Source organism: Muscardinus avellanarius (assembly GCF_963383645.1).
Source record: "Muscardinus avellanarius genome assembly, chromosome: 1".
NCBI lineage: Eukaryota > Metazoa > Chordata > Mammalia > Rodentia > Gliridae > Muscardinus > Muscardinus avellanarius.
Window position 1 is genome coordinate 204,728,639 of NC_137786.1, and position 18,661 is coordinate 204,747,299.

General features: G+C 37.6%; 1 protein-coding gene across 1 annotated transcript in view; it reads right to left on the reverse strand.

Moving 5' to 3' along the window:
- DCDC1 (doublecortin domain containing 1) overlaps nt 1–18,661 on the reverse strand; it is a gene marked incomplete at both ends in the record, with an annotated part of 459,856 nt that overhangs the window by 17,386 nt on the left and 423,809 nt on the right. Inside the window, 2 exons of the mRNA XM_080690535.1 lie at nt 14,552–14,731; nt 16,502–16,638. Of these exons, the coding sequence (XP_080546661.1) occupies nt 14,552–14,731; nt 16,502–16,638 (317 nt within the window). The remainder of the gene's footprint in view (nt 1–14,551; nt 14,732–16,501; nt 16,639–18,661) is intronic.

Below are 18,661 nucleotides of genomic sequence, written 5' to 3' on the forward strand. Positions count from 1 at the left end.
ACAGGGGCTGGAGTCTGCCAGGACCGGCAGCTCTCAGAGACCAACTCCAGCAAAAAGGAAGCAGAATTTTGTCAAACCAGTGATTACAAAAAACCATCAACAAAAGCAATCTCATTCTTTTCTCCATGATTAAATACCTCAAGATGTTGACTCTCCTGACCACCCCACAAAATCCTGTGGCTGCAGCTGAACTCAGATAAAGAAATGACAGGAATTGTCTGCAGGAAACCCAGTAGCTACAACTCACCTCATTCAAACCACTGTGAGTCTAAAGACCAACCAGCCAAACCACCCAGTGAACTCCTGTGGTCTATGGTCTACAAAGACCTCAGTGGCACTCATCAAGATTGTGAGTTTACAAACTGTCCTAGCAAAAGACTACATAGCTATAGAGATTTATGTGGCAACAAGCAGACCCATCAGATCTATGAGCTTGCAAATCACTCCCGTGGAGGTGGGAAAGGGAGCTAGAGTCAGATGAGAATTAGCAGACAGTTCCAAGGCACACTTCGGCAAGCTGAACCTAGAGTCAGCAATTCACTGACTAGCTGAACCTAGAGGCAGCAGACCCTTGCAGGGTCTCTAGCAATCACCATAGGACCAGTAACTGTGGTGTCTGTGGGGTAAAATAACTCAGCGAACTGTGTAGTAGGATTTGATGACTATAAACTCATGCCTGGCAGTGTTCCGGTGCCATGAGCATCAAGGCTAGAAGTCAGCAAGGTCTCATATGATCACAGCTGCCCAAAAAAGCAGTGGAATCACTGAGGCTAAATAACTGAGCCACCCAAGCCCCAGGCTCAGAACAATACAATCTCTCCCTGCCAGAACTCAGGTCCAACAAGTAAGGAAGCTAGGGGCCAGAAGGGATTTATATGATAACAGCTACAGGCTGGGAATAAAACATTCTCTCTGGGAGCAAAGTTTGTGACTGGTGATCATGTATGCCAGTGCTAACAGTGCTCCACAGGATTGCAACCAGCATATCAGCTGTGGTGTTCCTGGACCATCAAAGCTCAGCCAGGCAGGCCACAAGCTCAGCACATAGTGATCTCTGGCCCTGCTGAGCTTAGGCCCCATGGCCACAAAGGTCAGTGCTCTGCAGGGTCTCATGGGGTCACAATCAGCAGAGAAGTGAGGCTGTCAGTGGAGCATTAAATCCTAACCAGCAGGCCACAATCTCCGAAAGAAACAGCATAGTCTCTGACCCTGCTGAGTTTAGTCCTGGAAAGCACAATGGCCTGTAGCCAGTCAGAGACTTCATTTGTCTGCACCGACTAAGAAATATATCTTTTTTAAAAAGTTCTGGGAACAAACTCAAAGTCTGATTATATGAGACATTCTTTGAGGCATATATATACCTCCCAGCACAGGCCTTATTATAAAAGGACAATAAAGAGATATAGGATCCTCAAAGAAGAAGATATCAAAACAACAAAAACACAAACCTGAGAATTCTGAAAGTATGAGAATTATGACCAATTAGGAAACAATAAACTTCTCAACAAGAGAGATCACCAATATTGAACTGCAGAGAGTTCAGGAAAAATTCAGAAATTTTATTTTTAATATGATCAAAGAATTTAGAAAGAAAATCAGAGAAAGTATACAGGAAATAAAAGAACATATAAATAGAGAAATTGAGGCCCTAAGTAAGAACCAAAAAGAGGTTTGAGCAAAATGAATCAATAATTGAATTAAAATTTTATTGAGATAAAATCCACCTCTGGCATACTATACACCATGGAAGATAGAGTTTTACTCTTGAAAGACAGCTCATTCAAAACTGAATACACACTCAACGATGTAAAAAACAAAATATGACCCACGATCAGAATATCTAAGAATTATGGGATAATATGAAACAGCCTAACTCATGGATAATAGGTATTGAAGAAGGTCTAAAAACACAAACCAAGGGGATTTGTTCTTCAGAGAAATATCAGCAAATTTCCCAAATATATAAAAAGAGTTGAACACTGACATAAAGGAGACTTTCAGAACACCAAGACAAGTTCAAAGAACTGTGCCATGCCACATAACAGTCAGAATGACGAACAGAGGCTAAGGAAAGAATCTTAAATTAATTGAGAATACAAGAACGGGATATTCAGGGCCAAAACAATAAAAATTACTTGGGATTTCTCAATACAAGCTATGAAAGCCAAGAAGGACTGATATGATGTACTCCAACTCCTGAAAGAAAACAACTTTCAACCAAGACTGATACAGCCAGTCAAGATATCATTCAAAGTGATGGAGAAATAAAACTTCCAAAGATAAGGCAGAAACTGAAAGAATTCATGACTATTAAATTGGCACTTAGAGTATATACTTAAATAAATAAAACAAAAAAGAAGTAAAAAGGAATAAACACTAGAACCAGAAAAAGGGGAAATTCTACCAGAAGGGCAACTAAGAGAAAGATAAATAAAACTATATCAAATAGAAACTATAACTCAAACATATAGGAAACAAAAATCATCTCTCAATAATAACACTGAATCTCGAAAGTCTAAACTTCCCAACTAAAAAGCACAGACTAGTAATGTGAATTAAAGAACATAATCCAACTATATACTGCTTGCAAGAGACTCATTTTATAGGCAAAGATATCTATAGGCTAAAGGTGAAAGGATGGCAAAAGATACACCATGCATGTAGACACTGAAAAGAAGCAGGAATAGCAACACTCATATCCGACACAACATACTTTAAGCTAAAACTTATCAGAAGAAACGAAGTGAGTCACTTTTTATTACTAAAAGAAACAATCCAGCAAGAAGATATAATGATACTAAACATTTATGCACCAAATGTGTGTATTCAGCTGTTGTTGATTGGAATATTTTGTATATGTCTACTGTGTCCATTTGTTCTATAGTGTTCTTTAGATCTGAAAGTCTCATCCTTTGCCTGGAAGATTGAGCTAGTGGTGGAACATTGAGCTAGTGGTGTGAGTGGTGTGTTGAAGTTTCCCAGTATTATTTTATTCGGGTCTATTTGAAACCTAATGTCCTAAAGAGTCTGATGTTGGTAAAACTGGTTATCCCTTTGTAGAAAAATGAAAATAAATCCCTACCTATCAGCCTGCACAAGATTCAACTTGAGATGAATCAAAGACCTGAAATTAGACCAGAGACTTTGAAATTATTAGAGAAGGCATAAGTTTAATGCCCCAACACATAGGTACAGGTAGAAACTTTGTCAATAAGACTTTCAAAGTTCAGAAAATTAAAACAAGAATTAAAAATGGGATGGCATAAAGATAAAAAGTTTCTGCTCATCTAAAGTAAACATCAAGAGTCTAAAGAGAGAGCCTGACGAATGGGAGAAGATTTTGCCATATATTTCTCTAATAGAGGATTAATACCTAGAATATACAAGGTACTTACAAGATTTAACACTAAATAAAGAACCCAATCAAGAAATGGGCAACTAAACTAGTTAGACACTTCACAAAAGAATAAATACAAATGGCCAATAATTATAAGTAAAAATGTTCAGCATCATTATCAGTTAAGGAGATGCAAAAATCAAAACCATACTGAGATTCTATCTAACCATAATCAGAATGGCAATCTTCAAGAAGTCAAACAACAATGAATACTGGTGAGAATGAGGGAAATAGAAACTCTTCTACACTATTGGTGGGATTGCAAATTAGTATAGTTGCTACGGTAATCGCTGTGGAGATTCCTCAGAAAATTGGGAATGGATCCACCATATGATCCAGTTATATAACATTCCTAGGTATCTTCCCAAAGGGACTTAAATAAGATATTATAGTAATACATGCATATCCATGTTGATAGCAGCACAATTCGTAATAGCTAAATTATGATATCAACATAGATATCCATCAACAGATGAATGTATTACAAAATGATGAGATACATACACAATGGAATTAAACTTAGATATGAAAAAGAGCAAAATTCTGCCATTTAAAGAAAAATGAAAGGACCTGGAGAACATAATGCTAAATGAGATCAGTTAGTCACTAAAAGTGAAGGGTCATGTGTTTTCTTTCATGTGTGGAAGTTAGGGAGGGACTGGGATACAAGAGAGTTCAGCTGGGAGTGGTGGCGCGCACTTGTAATCCCAGCGCTTGGGAGGCTGAGACAGGAGGATCACATAGGTTCGAAGCCAGCCTCAGATACTTAGTGAGGCTCTCAGCAACTTAGTGAGATCCTGTTTCCCAATAAAATATAAAATAGGTCTGGGAGTATAGCGTGGAGGTAGAAAAGACCCTGGGTTCCACTCCCAATACCACCAAAAAATAAACAAATAAACAAACAAACAAAAAAAAAAAACAAGAGAGAGTTCAGACAATGGAGAATAAACTCCAGTGGAGCCAGGGAGGTGACTTAGGGGAAGGAAGGAGTATCAATGAAAAAATAATTTCCATTGTCATCATGTACAAATGTGAAAATATCAATGCCAATCTCAATTTCCTGTATGGGGAAGAGAGAGTGAGGAGGGAGCCAGGGGAAAGCCCATCAATTTCTGTGTACATGTGTGTCACTATCCCTATGAAATTCATTGTGATGTGAGACTATAATGCAGCAATAAAGGTATAAAAATAAAATAAGTAAAACACGGTCAAAAAATGTCATTTGTGAGCTGGGCGTGGTGGCGCACGCTTGTAATCCCCGCACTTGGGAGGCGGAGACAGGATGATCACGCAGGTTAGAAGCCAGCCTTGCTGATTTAAGAGACCCTGTTTCCAAAGATAAAAATGTATAAAATAGCCGGGTGTGCTGGCTTAAGAGACCCTGTTTCCAAAAAAATATATAAAATAGGTCTGGGAGTGTAGCCCAGAGGTAGAAGGGCTTCCAGGAACCCCAGTACCACCAGAAAAAAAAATTATAAAATAGGTCTGGGAGTGTAGCCTGGAGGTAGACGGTCTTCCAGGAACTCCAGCACCACAAAAAAACAAAACAAAACAAAACAAAATGTCATTTGTACCAAAAATAACTGAATAACAAAAAAACTAGTTAATAATTTGGTCAAATAGAAAGTAAAAATTAAAGCATTAATAGTTTTCTTTGTTCACCAAAAATAGGTATTTAAAAATTATAGTCAGGAGGCCGGGCGTGGTGGCGCATGCTTGTAATCCCTGCACTTGGGAGGTGGAGACAGGAGGATCGCAAAGGTTCAAAGCCAGCCGTGTTGGCTTAAGAGACCCTGTTTCCAAATAAAAAGTGTAGTATATGTCTGGAAGCGTAGCACGGACGTAGAAGGGCTTCCAGTACCACCAACAAATAAATAAATAAATATAAAAATAAATAAATATAAAAATAAAAAATAAAAATTATAGTCAGGGGAAATTCATTGCAACAAAAAACAACCTGAAATAACAATTATTTAAAGAATATGAAAACTAAAATTATACTGAAGGACAACAACAACAACAAAACTTTTCTTTTTGTGGTGCCGGGGATTCAACTCAGAAGAACGCTACCTCCAGGTCCCCCAGCCTCCAGTATTTTTGTTTGCTCATTTTTTGAACAGTCTCTCTAGATTTCTGATAGTCTCATTAATTTTTAGAGGCTGTCATGAAACCTGAAATCCTCCTGTCTTCGCCTCTCAAATACTGAGATTATAGGTGTGTGCTACCACATCTGGCCAGGACAAAAAATTATTTTTAAAGATCTTGGCTGTAAGGACTGAACATTATAAAATGGTCAATTCTTATGAAGCTAAATAACAGTCAAATATAACTGTAGTCAAGAACCTTGTGGGATGATTTTACAGTGCTGAACAGTAATGCTAAAATGCACCTGTAAGAATCAATAGGCAAAAATATTCAAGTAAAATGTGAAAACAAAAATAACACAATGGTAATTTCTCGTCTCATATATTAAATTTTGTCATAAAGCTGCAATGATGTAAGAGTGTTTATAGACCATAGATAAGTTAAAAACAGAAGAAATTAGATTACTTAAATTTTACATATGAAAAAATTGTCGCGTCATTTTTAAAGTGGGAAAAGCACAATGAACAAACAAAATTATTACTTTCTGTAAGCTAAAAATCCCATAAATACAATGGAAAACTGGAATTGTGATACAATAGTTCTGACAAAATTACATGTACTACCCTTACTATTCAAAAATAAGTATATAAATAAGAGAAAATGTTTCAACATGAGAAATGTATCTAATAGAAAAACAGCAAAGTGTTTAATAGGACCCTCAGGGCTGTTACGTTATGCTATTCATAATAATATGTTATGTGTTAACATAAAACAAAACACATCAAAATCACCTCTGTAAGTAATTAAAGGCATATAAGTTAAAATACAGGTGCAAAATTTTTCACCTGTCAAATCTACAAACACGTTTTTCTAAATCACTGCACTTAGCAGTATTGATTCTTCATATACACATCAGGTAGGTGGGATGGCTCGTTCACTTGCTATGTGTGGGAAATACGTTTGTGAAGCATCCCTGAAAGATACTCTAGCAATACATGTCAAAATTCTCAAGCATGCTGGGCGTGGTGGCGCACGCTTGTAATCCCAGCCTTAGGGAGGCTGAGACAGGAGGATCGCGGTTCAATGACAGCCTCAGTTACTTAGTGAGGCCCTTTGCAACTCAGTGAGACCCTGTTTCAAAAATAAAGAATAAAAAATAGGTCTGGGAGTGTAGCTCAGAGGTAGAATGCCCCTGGGTTTCATCTCCAGTACCGCAAAAAAAGAAAAATTTTCAAGCATGTTTATATAATATGACTTAACAATCATTCTCAGAATTCATTTGTCGCGTCCCTCGACCAGCGATTAAGACGCAACACGAAGCTCTTCTTGCAAGCCGTTTATTCAGGATACAAGTCGAAGAAAATGGCGGAATGGCAGAATGGCAGAATGGCAGAATGGCAGAATGGCAGAATGGCAGAATGGCGGCGATCTGCCTCGCGCAGGGCATTATAAACATTAACCCTCCCAATCACTCCCTGCCACGTCTCACTCACTCATTGGCTCACGCTCGTCAGGCCACCACCACGTCATGCGTTACATAACCTTAGCCTCCAAATATGGAGTTGCTTCCTGCACAGCCATGTGTCAATCAAGCTCAGAGGCAGGAAGCCGGCGCCATCTTCTAATGGCGGCTCGCCACATTCATTTGAGGGGAGTTATCAGAATATGAATATACACTTATATATCGATGCGTACATTACAGCATTGTTCATAATAGTGAAAAATACAAAAGAACTAACTGGAAAATCATAAAAAAAAAACTGGGTGAATAAATACTTCCATTAGATTGAATATAATGATGCCAATGAAAATAATGTTTGCTGAGTGTGGTAGTACATGCTTGTAATCCCAGTACCAGGACAGAAAGGAGGAGTATGAGGAGTATAGTTCAAGAATAACCTCAGCAGAGAGACTCTCAGCAACCTAGTGAGACCCTGTTTTGAAACAAAACAAAGCAATAATGATAATAATAATAATAATAATAAGGACCTAGGGAGGGGTGTAGCTTGAAGGCAAAATATCCCTAGGTTCAATCTCCAGTACCAAAAAAAAGTTTTTTTAAGAATGTTAAGTTATATAGAAAAAGTCACAACTGTTAGTTATATGAATAAAGCAACTTTCAAAACTGATATACTACATGGTTTGCTACTATTATAACTGCAAAAATTATATGTAACTATATAGAAACCACAAAACATATGTATTGATAAATATATATACATATTAAAATTTAATAACTAGTTATTTGTGGGTAATGGAATTTTCATTTTCTTTATGATGCTTTCATTTATTAAAATTTTAAGATAATCACTGTTATTTTATAATTAGAAAACAAAATAAATGCTACATAAAATAAGAAATCATTGTCGGGCACTTGTAATTCCCCGTGCTTGGGAGGCTGAGACAGGAGGATCGCACAGATTCAAAGCCAGCCTCAGCTACTGAGTGAGGCTCTCAGCAACTTAGTGAGACCCTGTTTCCAAATAAAATATAAAAAATAGGTCTGGGAGTATAGCCCAGAGGTAGGAAGCCTCTGGGTTCCACCCCCAGTACCACACACACACAAAAAAAATCATAGTTATTATTTTTTTCTATTTTTGGTATTCGGAATTATATTTCTGAGCTACATCCCCAGCCTTTATTTATTTATTTATTTATTTATTTATTTATTTATTTATTTATTTCTGAACAAGGGTCTCACTAAGTTGCTGAGGCTACAATTCTCCTCTCAGCCTCCTGAGTACTGGGATCACAGGCATACACCACTATGCCTGGCCAATGTGATTATTTTCTAAAATGAGATTGTAGTCAATTCGTATGCAATATTTATCACCTAATCTGTTGAGTCTAAAACAAACATCACTGACCAAGTGGCTTAAACAACAGAAAGCCCCAGGTCATGATGTGGCTGGATTCGTTTCTGGTAGGGCTCTTTTCCTGGTTTGCAGATGATCACCTTGCTGTGTCCACATGTAGCAGCAGAAAGGAGATTGCTCTTTCTCTTCCACCTCTTAGAAGACTACCACTCCTATCAAATTAGGCCCCACCCTAATGATCTCATTTCACCTTAGTTCCCTTGGAGTTTAGAGATTTAACATATGTATTGGGAGAGGGGGTGAGACACAATTCAGTCCTTAAGAGTCACTATTTCCCCCACCCCCACATCTTCCATGCTTTAAGGCAACTAAAGATATGATAGCTGGAGTCCATCTGGGCTGGAAGCAGTGGAGAGCTGTCCTAGAAATATGTATAAATAGATGGCTATTTGGAAGAAACTTTTGCAGCTGGAAGAGGTCCAACAAATAACAAATATAAGAATTACTGGGCTGGGGATGTAGCTCAAAGGTAAAGTGCACGTCTAATGTGTGTGAGGCCCTGGCCCTGGGCTCTATCCCCAATACTAAAAAAAGAAAAAAGTAGCAAAGCACATACATGTAAGGAAATGTCACAGTGAAAATCATTAATTTGTACAATTTATACAAGCTTTAAAAAGGGAAAAAGAAAAAATTATTTTACCACTTAAATGTCACTGTTCTACAGGGATAATGTTTTCCACTTATAATCAGAAAATGTGAAATTTAATAGCATATAATAAAAGAAAAAATGTTTTTATTAATGTCTGTTTACATGAGATAAAGTCAATGAGTTTATAAAAATCTTTTTAAACAACTTTTAAAAAGAGAGCATTTTTCATACAATTAGGTGTTAAAGTATCTAGTTAGCTTATGACCTTTAAAGACATTCTTAATTCTCAATTTTATAAAAGTATCTACATTGATTCAAGTGCTTTTTAAAAAGTGGATAATGTCAATTAAATGTCTACAAATAATTCCTCATCCACAATCTATTTTGTAAGCTAGGTTTAATTATTATTATTACTGTTGTTAGTGGTACTGAGAATTGAACCTATAGCCTCGTGTATGCTAGTCAAGTGCTCTATTATGATACTTATCTCCAGTCCTCACTGCAATCTATTTTGTGAGTTTAGTTTTCTTTTTAAAACTGCAATTTTATTTATTTTTATACTTTTATTGGTGCATTATAGTCTCACAATATAATATAGCTCATAGTGATGGTGACATTCATGCACGTAGCATTTGACAGTCTTCCTCCTGGCTCCCTCTCCATTCCCCCCTGCCCTGTACAGGATATTGAGATTGGTATTCTCACATATGTCTATAATGCTGATGGAGGTGATTTTTTCATGGATCCTCCCTTTCTCTCCTCCCTTTCCCTAGACCACCTCCCTGGCTCACATCATAACGATCATATAATGTCACATCATAATGATTATATAGCATGATATTGACACAAAAGACTATTGCAACAGAAGATACAGAAACAAACCCACAAACTTATAGCCAACTGATTTTCAACAAAGGTGCCAAACACATACATTGGAGGAAAGACAGCTTTTGCAACAAATGGTGTTGAAAAAACTCGTTAAGCATTTGTAGAAAAAATTAAAATGAATCTCTACCTCTCGCCGTGCATAAGAGTCAACTCCAGATGGCTCAGACCTGGAAATCAGACCAGAGACTTTGAATCTTCTAAAGGAGGGCATAGGTTCAACACTCCAACATTATAGGCACAGGTAGAAACTTCCTCAATAAGACCCCCGAAGTTCATGAAGTTAAAACAAGAATTAATGAATGGAATGGCATTAAACTTAAAAGTTTCTGCTCTTCAAAGGAAATCATCAAGAGTCTAAAGATAAAGCTTACAGAATGAGAGATCTTTGCCAGCAATTTCTCGGATAGAGCACTAATATTGAGAATATTCAAAGAATTTAAAAGACTTAACACTAAAAATACAAATAACCCAATCAAGAAATGGGCAACTGAACTAAATAGATACTTCACAAAGGAAGAAATACAAACAGCCAATAAATATGTAAGTTTAGTTTCCATAGACCACATCTCCTCCGGGCAGGTGCATGGGCATTGTAGAACCTCAGCACGCTCCCTGTAGCATGAGGTACTTGCTGATTCAAATCAAAAAGACCTGATTCTCATTTTTTCAGCTTCTCCTCAAGTATCACAACTATTCCTCTGCCAAGAAAGAACACACAGATTTTGAGACTCTTTAGAAAGAGAGAGATGATCAGGGATGGAAGAAGACGTGTTTCAGACCAGAGAAAAGGGTCACGGTGAACATAAATCAGGGAAAGATGTTGATCTGGAAGAGAAAGCCACTAACCCTGGAGAGAGAGAGGTGCCTTGATGCTTTGAAGACAGATGAGCCAATGCCAGCAGGAGATGAGGACTGTTCCAGCCATGTTCAAAGAGTGCATGGGAAGAACGTGGCTAAATCATCCAGAATAGCTGCAGTAGTGAGAGCAGCTGAGAGGAAGTCTGCATTGGATGGGATTCAAATACCATCTGGGGGTTTCATTATAGAAGTCAGAGTAAAGCACTTTGAAAGGCACCAGTTTCTCATTCTTCCAGTAAAAGAACCAACCATTGAAACTCTGAGCATCTTTGGAGTCAGTATTGTTAGCCAGATTCCCCTGGGGAAATCTGAACTCTAGCCTTCCTGTTGCCTGCTTGGCACACACAGTTCATTCTCCAGAGGTACTTTTTTTTATAGCCTGAGAGCCCAAAAGGATTCATTTCTAACTCATCACCAAAGGTCTTGCGCAGGCCCCTAAATAAATATATATATATATATTTTTCAATGATATGTATGTATTATGTATGTATATATGTGTATGTATGTTTACATATATATATATATATATAGCATTAAAAAGGAAAAAAGATTAAATATTATTTTTAATAAAGCAAAGAATCTCTAAATATCTCTCTACAATCAAGGGCTACATTGGTTTCCCAAAAACATTGTTTTCCCAATGCTATTTCTTTATTCAGAGACAAGCAGTAGTCCAAGCACTGTAGTCTGGGATGGTGTTACGGGCAAATTTGTATCCCCTCAAAATTCATGTTGAAGCCTTGATCCCCCTCTCCTCGACCTCCAGAGGATTTGAAGATAGAGCCTTTGAGGAGGTAATTAAGGTGAAACAAGGCTAGATGGGTGGGCCTCTGATCCAGTATCCCTTTTATCCTTATAAAAACAAGAAGACACACCAGAGATCTTTCTCTGTCCCCCCAACCCCATCACACACACACACACATATGCAAAGGAAGACTCCTCCGGAGAAGGTGACCCCCAGGAAGCCAGAAAGGAGAACCTCCCCAGAGATCAGCCCTGCTGGCACCTTGATCTTTGACCTCCAGCCTCCAAAATTGATAAATACATGTCTGTTTTTTAAGCCATTCAGTCTGGTATTTTGTTATGTCAGCTCAAGACTAATACATACAAAGAATCTAAACACTCAGATGCATCTCTTCCAATCTCTCAAGTCAAGCACCATCTATACGACAGACATCATGAATTCTAACACCCAGACCTTCGTGTCTGGTGCTTCCCATCCTTGTTAGTCCTTTATCTCTAATTGAATTATGCCCATTCCTCAAGTTCTGTTGGAGGTCTTGATTGATTGCTTTGTAGAGCCTCATCCCTCACTCCGGGTAGGCAGAGTGCACCCTTCCTACACTAATGATTTGACTTTTATTACATGCTGTTACTACTTCTCTAAGGAAAATGTCAGCTTCCTTATCATATAAACTTTTCTTACAAAGACAGTTTGCTTTAATCGTTTCTAAAAATGCAATACATAGCCAGGTATAGTGGCACACACCTGGAATCCCAGTACTTGGGAGGCTGAGCCAGGAGGATTGCAGGTTTGAGGACAGCCTTAGCATTTTATGAAACTCTCAGCAACCTAAAAATACCCTGTTTCAAAATAAAAAAGTAAAATAGGGATAGGGGTGTAGCTTGGAGATAAGAATGTCCCTGGGTTCAATCCCCAGGGTCAATATACACACACCCAATGGTCACCCATTATATGACAATTCCCCACATAAATACAATAATAAAATCTATCAGCCTTTTTTCAACTTGTACAAGGATAGAATCTAATTCTATGTGCTTTAGGTTGTACCTCTCCCACCTAGTATATCATGACCATTTTTATTATTCTTTCTAAAAGTGAATAATATCCCATTCTATGTGCTATAATTCTTTAACCAATTCCCTATTGAGTTTTCAAATTATTTCTATTGTCTTATAAATAGTTCTGTGATAAATATTCCTAACAAACAAACTGCATAATTTCATGAAAATGTCCTTCAGGTGAAGTTCTAGAAGCACATTTTCTTTTTTCTTTTTGTTGTGGTTCTAGAGATTGAACCCAGGGGCTTTTGACCTTTGAGATACACCCCCAGCCCTATTTTATTTTGTTCTTTTATTTTGAAACTAGGTCTCGCTAAGTCGCTGATTCTGGCCAGAAACCTGTGATCCTCCTGTTTCAGCCTCCCAACTACTGGGATTACAAACAGGTGCCACCACCACACTTGGCATCCAGAAGTGCATTTTCTAAATAGATATATAGTCAAATTATCCTCCAAAAATGTGTACTTCTGTCAACGTGAAAGTGCTCATTTCTATATTCACCTAAACAAATTCTCGATATATTTTCAAAAGCTTTGCCGACTTGCAATAATGATTTAATGTCATCATAAACCATGTGTTTATTCTTCTTCCTGATACAACTATTGTTTATATAAATCTTTACATAGATAAAATTAAAATAATGCTTCACAGTATCTAGTATGATACCCTTGATATATAAAGATCATAAAAAACTATATGACCATGAAATAATAATTACAGAGTGCCTATTATATGCTACACTGAGAATCACGTAAATCAAAAAGTCATCCCCTGACTGGACATAAATATTTGTCACTTTTGTAAGTTCCGTTAAGTTTTTGCCATCCCGAGTCTGACGGGTTATTTTCCCTATCGCCTCTGCTCCACTCTACCTGTTTAATCACTGCATCCTTTCACTAATGTATCACTCCTAGTTCCAATGCTTAAGTACATTTAAGACACAGCATTCACAAAATTAATTCTGTGATTCCTGAAACATTCAGTTTAGTTACAGTGCCTCTTCCCTTACAAAGCTTTCGTTCTCTTTTAAAAATAAGTTTCTCCACCTACCTTGCTCTAGGGATGTTCCTTTACTTGCATTTCTCATTTTGAGTGTTCATTTTCTGCATTTTTTACCTCTTATTTCTCAAGTACAGAAAATCAGTTGTCATCTTCTGAGATAAAGCTGCTTTTGTGGTACCTGTTTAATTCCTATCTCAGAGGAGCGGTCTCCCCTCCACTGAAACCCGACCAGTCCTGAGGGACATGGTCCATCCGAGGCGCCCCACTACTCCCAGCCCTGATCAGCCTGGGTGAGCTTCTGGGCCGTTCTACTGTTCCGTTTTGCCCTTCTACCCCGCTTTACAACATCTCATCTACACATGACTCTTTTCCCAGAAAAATTTATGAGGACCCCTCACAAAATAAAAAAGAAAAACTGCTATATTTGCAACATCACTGTAATAGATAACGACTTTTGAAAGTCCATTTATATGCCTAAAGTTTTCATTTAAAGATTTCAACAAAAATGTCACAATGTAGCATTATATCCCTGAAATTGCAAACAAGAAATGAACTACTGCTCATCTTTTCCTAAGTCAATGTTTTGACTTTGGAAAGTACAAGTTCTAACAATCTAAGATTCTGGGTGATAAAAATATTATATGCTTTCTCTAAGGAGTATCAGTGCTTTCCTTACATACAACGTATTTCATGAATAATTCACGATGGAGAAAATATCACTCTTTTGTGAGTTGGATTCACAATTATTTTAAATGATTTTAAAGTCTAGAGTTTACTCTGTGCCTGGAGTAGGCTTGAGTGGCATCATTCTCTGCTGGCCAGCTGTCATATTCAGAGTCATACACCAGTCAGACAGCACTGGACTTCACACACACACACAGGCTTCGTTTAATCATCAGATCAACGTTACAAGAAAAATACTGTTCCCACTTCACAGGTAAGAGAATGAAGTTCATAGAAGTAAGGAATTTGCCTTACCTCATAATCTAGAAATGTCAGAGCTGGGATTTGAATCCAGGCATGGGATATAAAACACTCTTTCACTAGCCTTACCTCTAAAATAGTCTTGCCCCAGGCATAAGCGCCATCCTCAGGTCTACCTCCATTTAGATAGGCCCACACTCGCTTGGCGTTGGGTTGCTTGTACAGGCTGGTCTGCTTGACTGCTGCATGTTTAGTTGCAGGTGGACAATTTTGTTTGGATTGCAGCTCCTGGGCTTCAGAAAGATGAGCCTGTCGAGGAAAGCCCAAGGAATGCCATGTTTAGGGGATTCTTTGGTGTGTTTAAGGAATATGATGGAAGCCAGAAATATCTTGTAATTATTATATTTAAAAGATTTTAGAGAGTAACCATTAAGTGCATTAGCCTCTCCTGTGTGAGAAATAAAGACAGTCTTTTCTATCAAAGTAGCAGATTACATAGACAAAACCCTTTCCACTTTGTAGGCATTCCTTTCATAACTGTATTCATAACAATTTCATAATTGTGTCCACCTTGAATCTCCCTGAATGTCAGCCATCCTAGCTCACATGGCTCTTGGTTGAGCTGAGTCCCCCAGAATGTCAGCCATTGTAGCTCATATAACCTTTAGTTGACCAAGAATCTTACCAATCACTGCAAAGTTGTACTTTGCCAAATTTTGTTTTACAATTCCTAGCTGTTTTAGAAAATAGCCAGTCAGGCAAAGTTGTGAACTCAAACCCTCACCAATCAGGGCAAAGCGCAGAATCATGTTAGGGATAAAACCCGAGAGGACTGCCCACTCAAGTGTGCTTCCTTACCAGACCTTCTGTCAGCAGTACACCCTTCTGCGCAGAAGTAAACTGCCTTGCCAAGCTACTTTCAATTTCACGAGGTTTATTTGCAGCTCCCCTAGAATCTGTTTATACCATCCGCCATAGACTCTTTAGTGAACTTCCTTGCTTCAATGAAATGCTAAAGCCATTAACACTCATTGAAATAATAATAATAAGGCATTCATTTTGGCAAAGCACTTTACTTTCATTTATAATTTGGAGAAATGAAAGGAGATGTGTTTCTGGACTTCTGCACGGTGTTTCTCTTCATAAGAGAATTCTCTGCATCTTACAAATGAGTTTCTTAATTAAAACCATATCATTTCTTTCAACCAAGAAATGCTTAAGGGAGGGTAGATAGATAGGTGTTGTTTTAAGTCCTCATTTGCTATTTGTTTAAAACAGCAGCCACCTTTATACCGCCAGATCCTTGCCAGGCAGCTTTTCAAAATCCGACTCCAAGCATATTCTAGTGAAATCCTTTGCCTTCATTCCCTGCTCAGTGATACATCCTTCTGAGCTTGGCAAGAAATAATATTTTCTAGCAATGTCAACTTCTTTGTTCTAGTAACCTTGTTTGAGGTCCAAGATTTGGATGGGACATATTTCCCTCGTCTGAGAAACCCTATACAATAAGAGTATATCATTTTTGATGGAAAGTTTCACAAAGCAAAAAAAAAAAAAAAAAGTTTTCCCCAACTCTGTGCCCAGTCCTCCCTCATCAGCTGACCTTTCTCTTTTCTGCTTCTTTATGAGTGGCAATCCTGACTGATTAACCAATTGCACGGAAACCACTTTTTCAGCTCTTCACTTTTGAATGTCTCCACTGCAATTAGTATCTTGCTCCTTGCCCTCTTTACGTATGGAGACGTACCCTCAGGAGTGATGAGCGCTGGAGCCGTAAGGCTCCACTCGAAGACACTCATTCAATTGCCTTTGTACATATCCGCAGGGCCTTTTTCTCTTCCTCACTAAGGTCATAATTTCTGGTCTCCATTCAAACAAAATAGACTTCAGTATGAGCTGGCTATCTCTTAGATAGCTACTCTCCAAGTGCCAATTCAATGCTTGGCATATGCTTATGTGGTCGTAACTGACCAGATGCTGAGAATATATTAAAAGCATAATTTTAAAACTCGACATTGTACTTTTAAATGCTTATAAAAGAGTCCGAGTCTTTAATGTCTGGAATCCTAAAAGACATACCTCTGTGTGTCTTATAAGTTCCATAAGTTTAATTTCCTCTTGAGTCTGCTCAGTCCAGCCTCCTTCAACCACCACGGGCTGTACAGGGCTTTTGGTGGGAACCATGGTGGCAGGCTGACATGCTGCTACTCGCTGCCCTGGGGAAGGAAAGAAGTCTCTGGATACGTTGTTTCTGATGCTAGGCTTTTAAATGTCAAATAAATTGGTTTGGCTTTCTATGCATAAATTATTCTACCCAGGAGCATAGGCTAAAATGCTAGATATATCATAAAAGCAAAGATGCCTAAGGTAATAATATCTAACGATACCCCTTCAGATGGGAGGCTTGAGGCTTTAAATGGCCAGGATATGTGTGTTCACTCTACAGATGGAGAAGAAAGATAACATGCTGATTTCCACCCTAGTGCCAGCCTTGCATCCAGCATCCAGGATATGGTTCAGCAGTAATTTAGTCAAATAGAATTCATGACCTTATATAGTCCTCATCATCTCTTCTAGTCTTGGAACATATGTTTTTGTTCTCTTCACTAATAACAAGCCTTTCCCCCACAATTAGCTTAGCAGCCTGGGGATTAAGTATTTCTAAAATAATATTAACCCAAGAGACAGAAATTTTTTTTCTATCTAATAATAACCCATCAGCACGATTGGTCTGACACCTCTTCTATGCCCTTTGCTGTTCAGAAGCTGTGGAAAGAGAAATTATTTATTGGGACACTGTATTGTGAAGAATCATAAGCATAATTTAATAAATTTGGCAATACAAATTTATTCCTTCTTTCAACTAGACTACTTAAAATCACCACAAAAGAGGTTTTTAAAATCACACTTATGGAATTGTCTCTTTTTCTGTGAAGATACACTCAGCACTGAACCTCCTACTTATCTCTACATTTCTTTTCTTTTTTGGTACTAGAGGCAGAACCCAGGGGCATTCTGCCTCTGATCTACACCCCAGCCCCACTTATTTTTTTTTTTATTTCAAGACATGGTTTCACTAAGTAGTTGAGGCTGGCCTTGAACCCGAAATTCTCCTATCTCAGCCTCCCAAGTACTGAGATTACAGGTGTGCATCACCACATTCAGGTGATCTCTGAATTTCACAGATAAACATAATATTTTGTCTTACAGATTCCTTCCAGAAGCCTATATTGAGCAGTAGCTATAGGCTAGGCATTGTGTTAGATCATGCAAACACAGACATATTCAAGAATGAGTCCTTGACTCAAGTTTAGTCAGAAGGGCAGACCTCAAGGAAATGATGATGCCAATAACTGATTACAGTAAGTGCTGCACCAGGGCAGTACAGGGTCTATAAAAACATGCAAAGGGAGCTGCTTGCATACTCTGAGGTGTCAGAGAAGGCCTCTTTGAGAAAGTAACAATTAGGTTGATAAAATAATAGAACTAGTAAGATGAAGTTGAGTCTCAGTTTTGTTGTCGGAGTAATCTTAATGTGCCAATTTCCACAATCAAAACTCTTTGAAAATAATTTGGTATTTGCAGAGGATAAAAAATTGTGCTCTTATAGCTCAAGTTTATGAAAATAAATGCAGCAATAAAGATAAGTGGTTTAATGACTTTTCAGAAAAACCAGAATTCTACGTACCTACTAAGAATTTTTATGCAATTTATGAATGTGGAGAAAGCATAATTGAATCAATCAGCCAATGAGTGATAGTGATAGTACACTTTGAAAAGGATCACAGTGGCTCCTCAACACAAATTTATACTAAATACAGTCTTTACCCAACTTTATTTAATAGAGTTCAGATAACATCAATTTATGACTCATAATTTTTATAAATAATATTACAATAAATATTTTACTTATAAAGCATTCTGAACACTAAAATTGTCTTCAGCTAAAGAGAGTTTAGTAATAGCTTATCAAGAGCCAGGGATTGAATACAGAAAAGAGGAAAATACTATACATTATTTATCTTTTGTCAACTTGCATCTAGTGGTCTTAAGATAATGAATGCATTTGCACTATAATTTTTATAAAGAGACATGATGTCATGGCGAATGTTTTAGTTTGAGGAGAGGTTTTAATAATTTATGTAGGTAAGAATAACATAAATTGAAACCAGGTTAAAAAAATGTGCTGAGTAAATTATTTTTATTTTCTTATTACATTTTACACATACCCTATTTTAT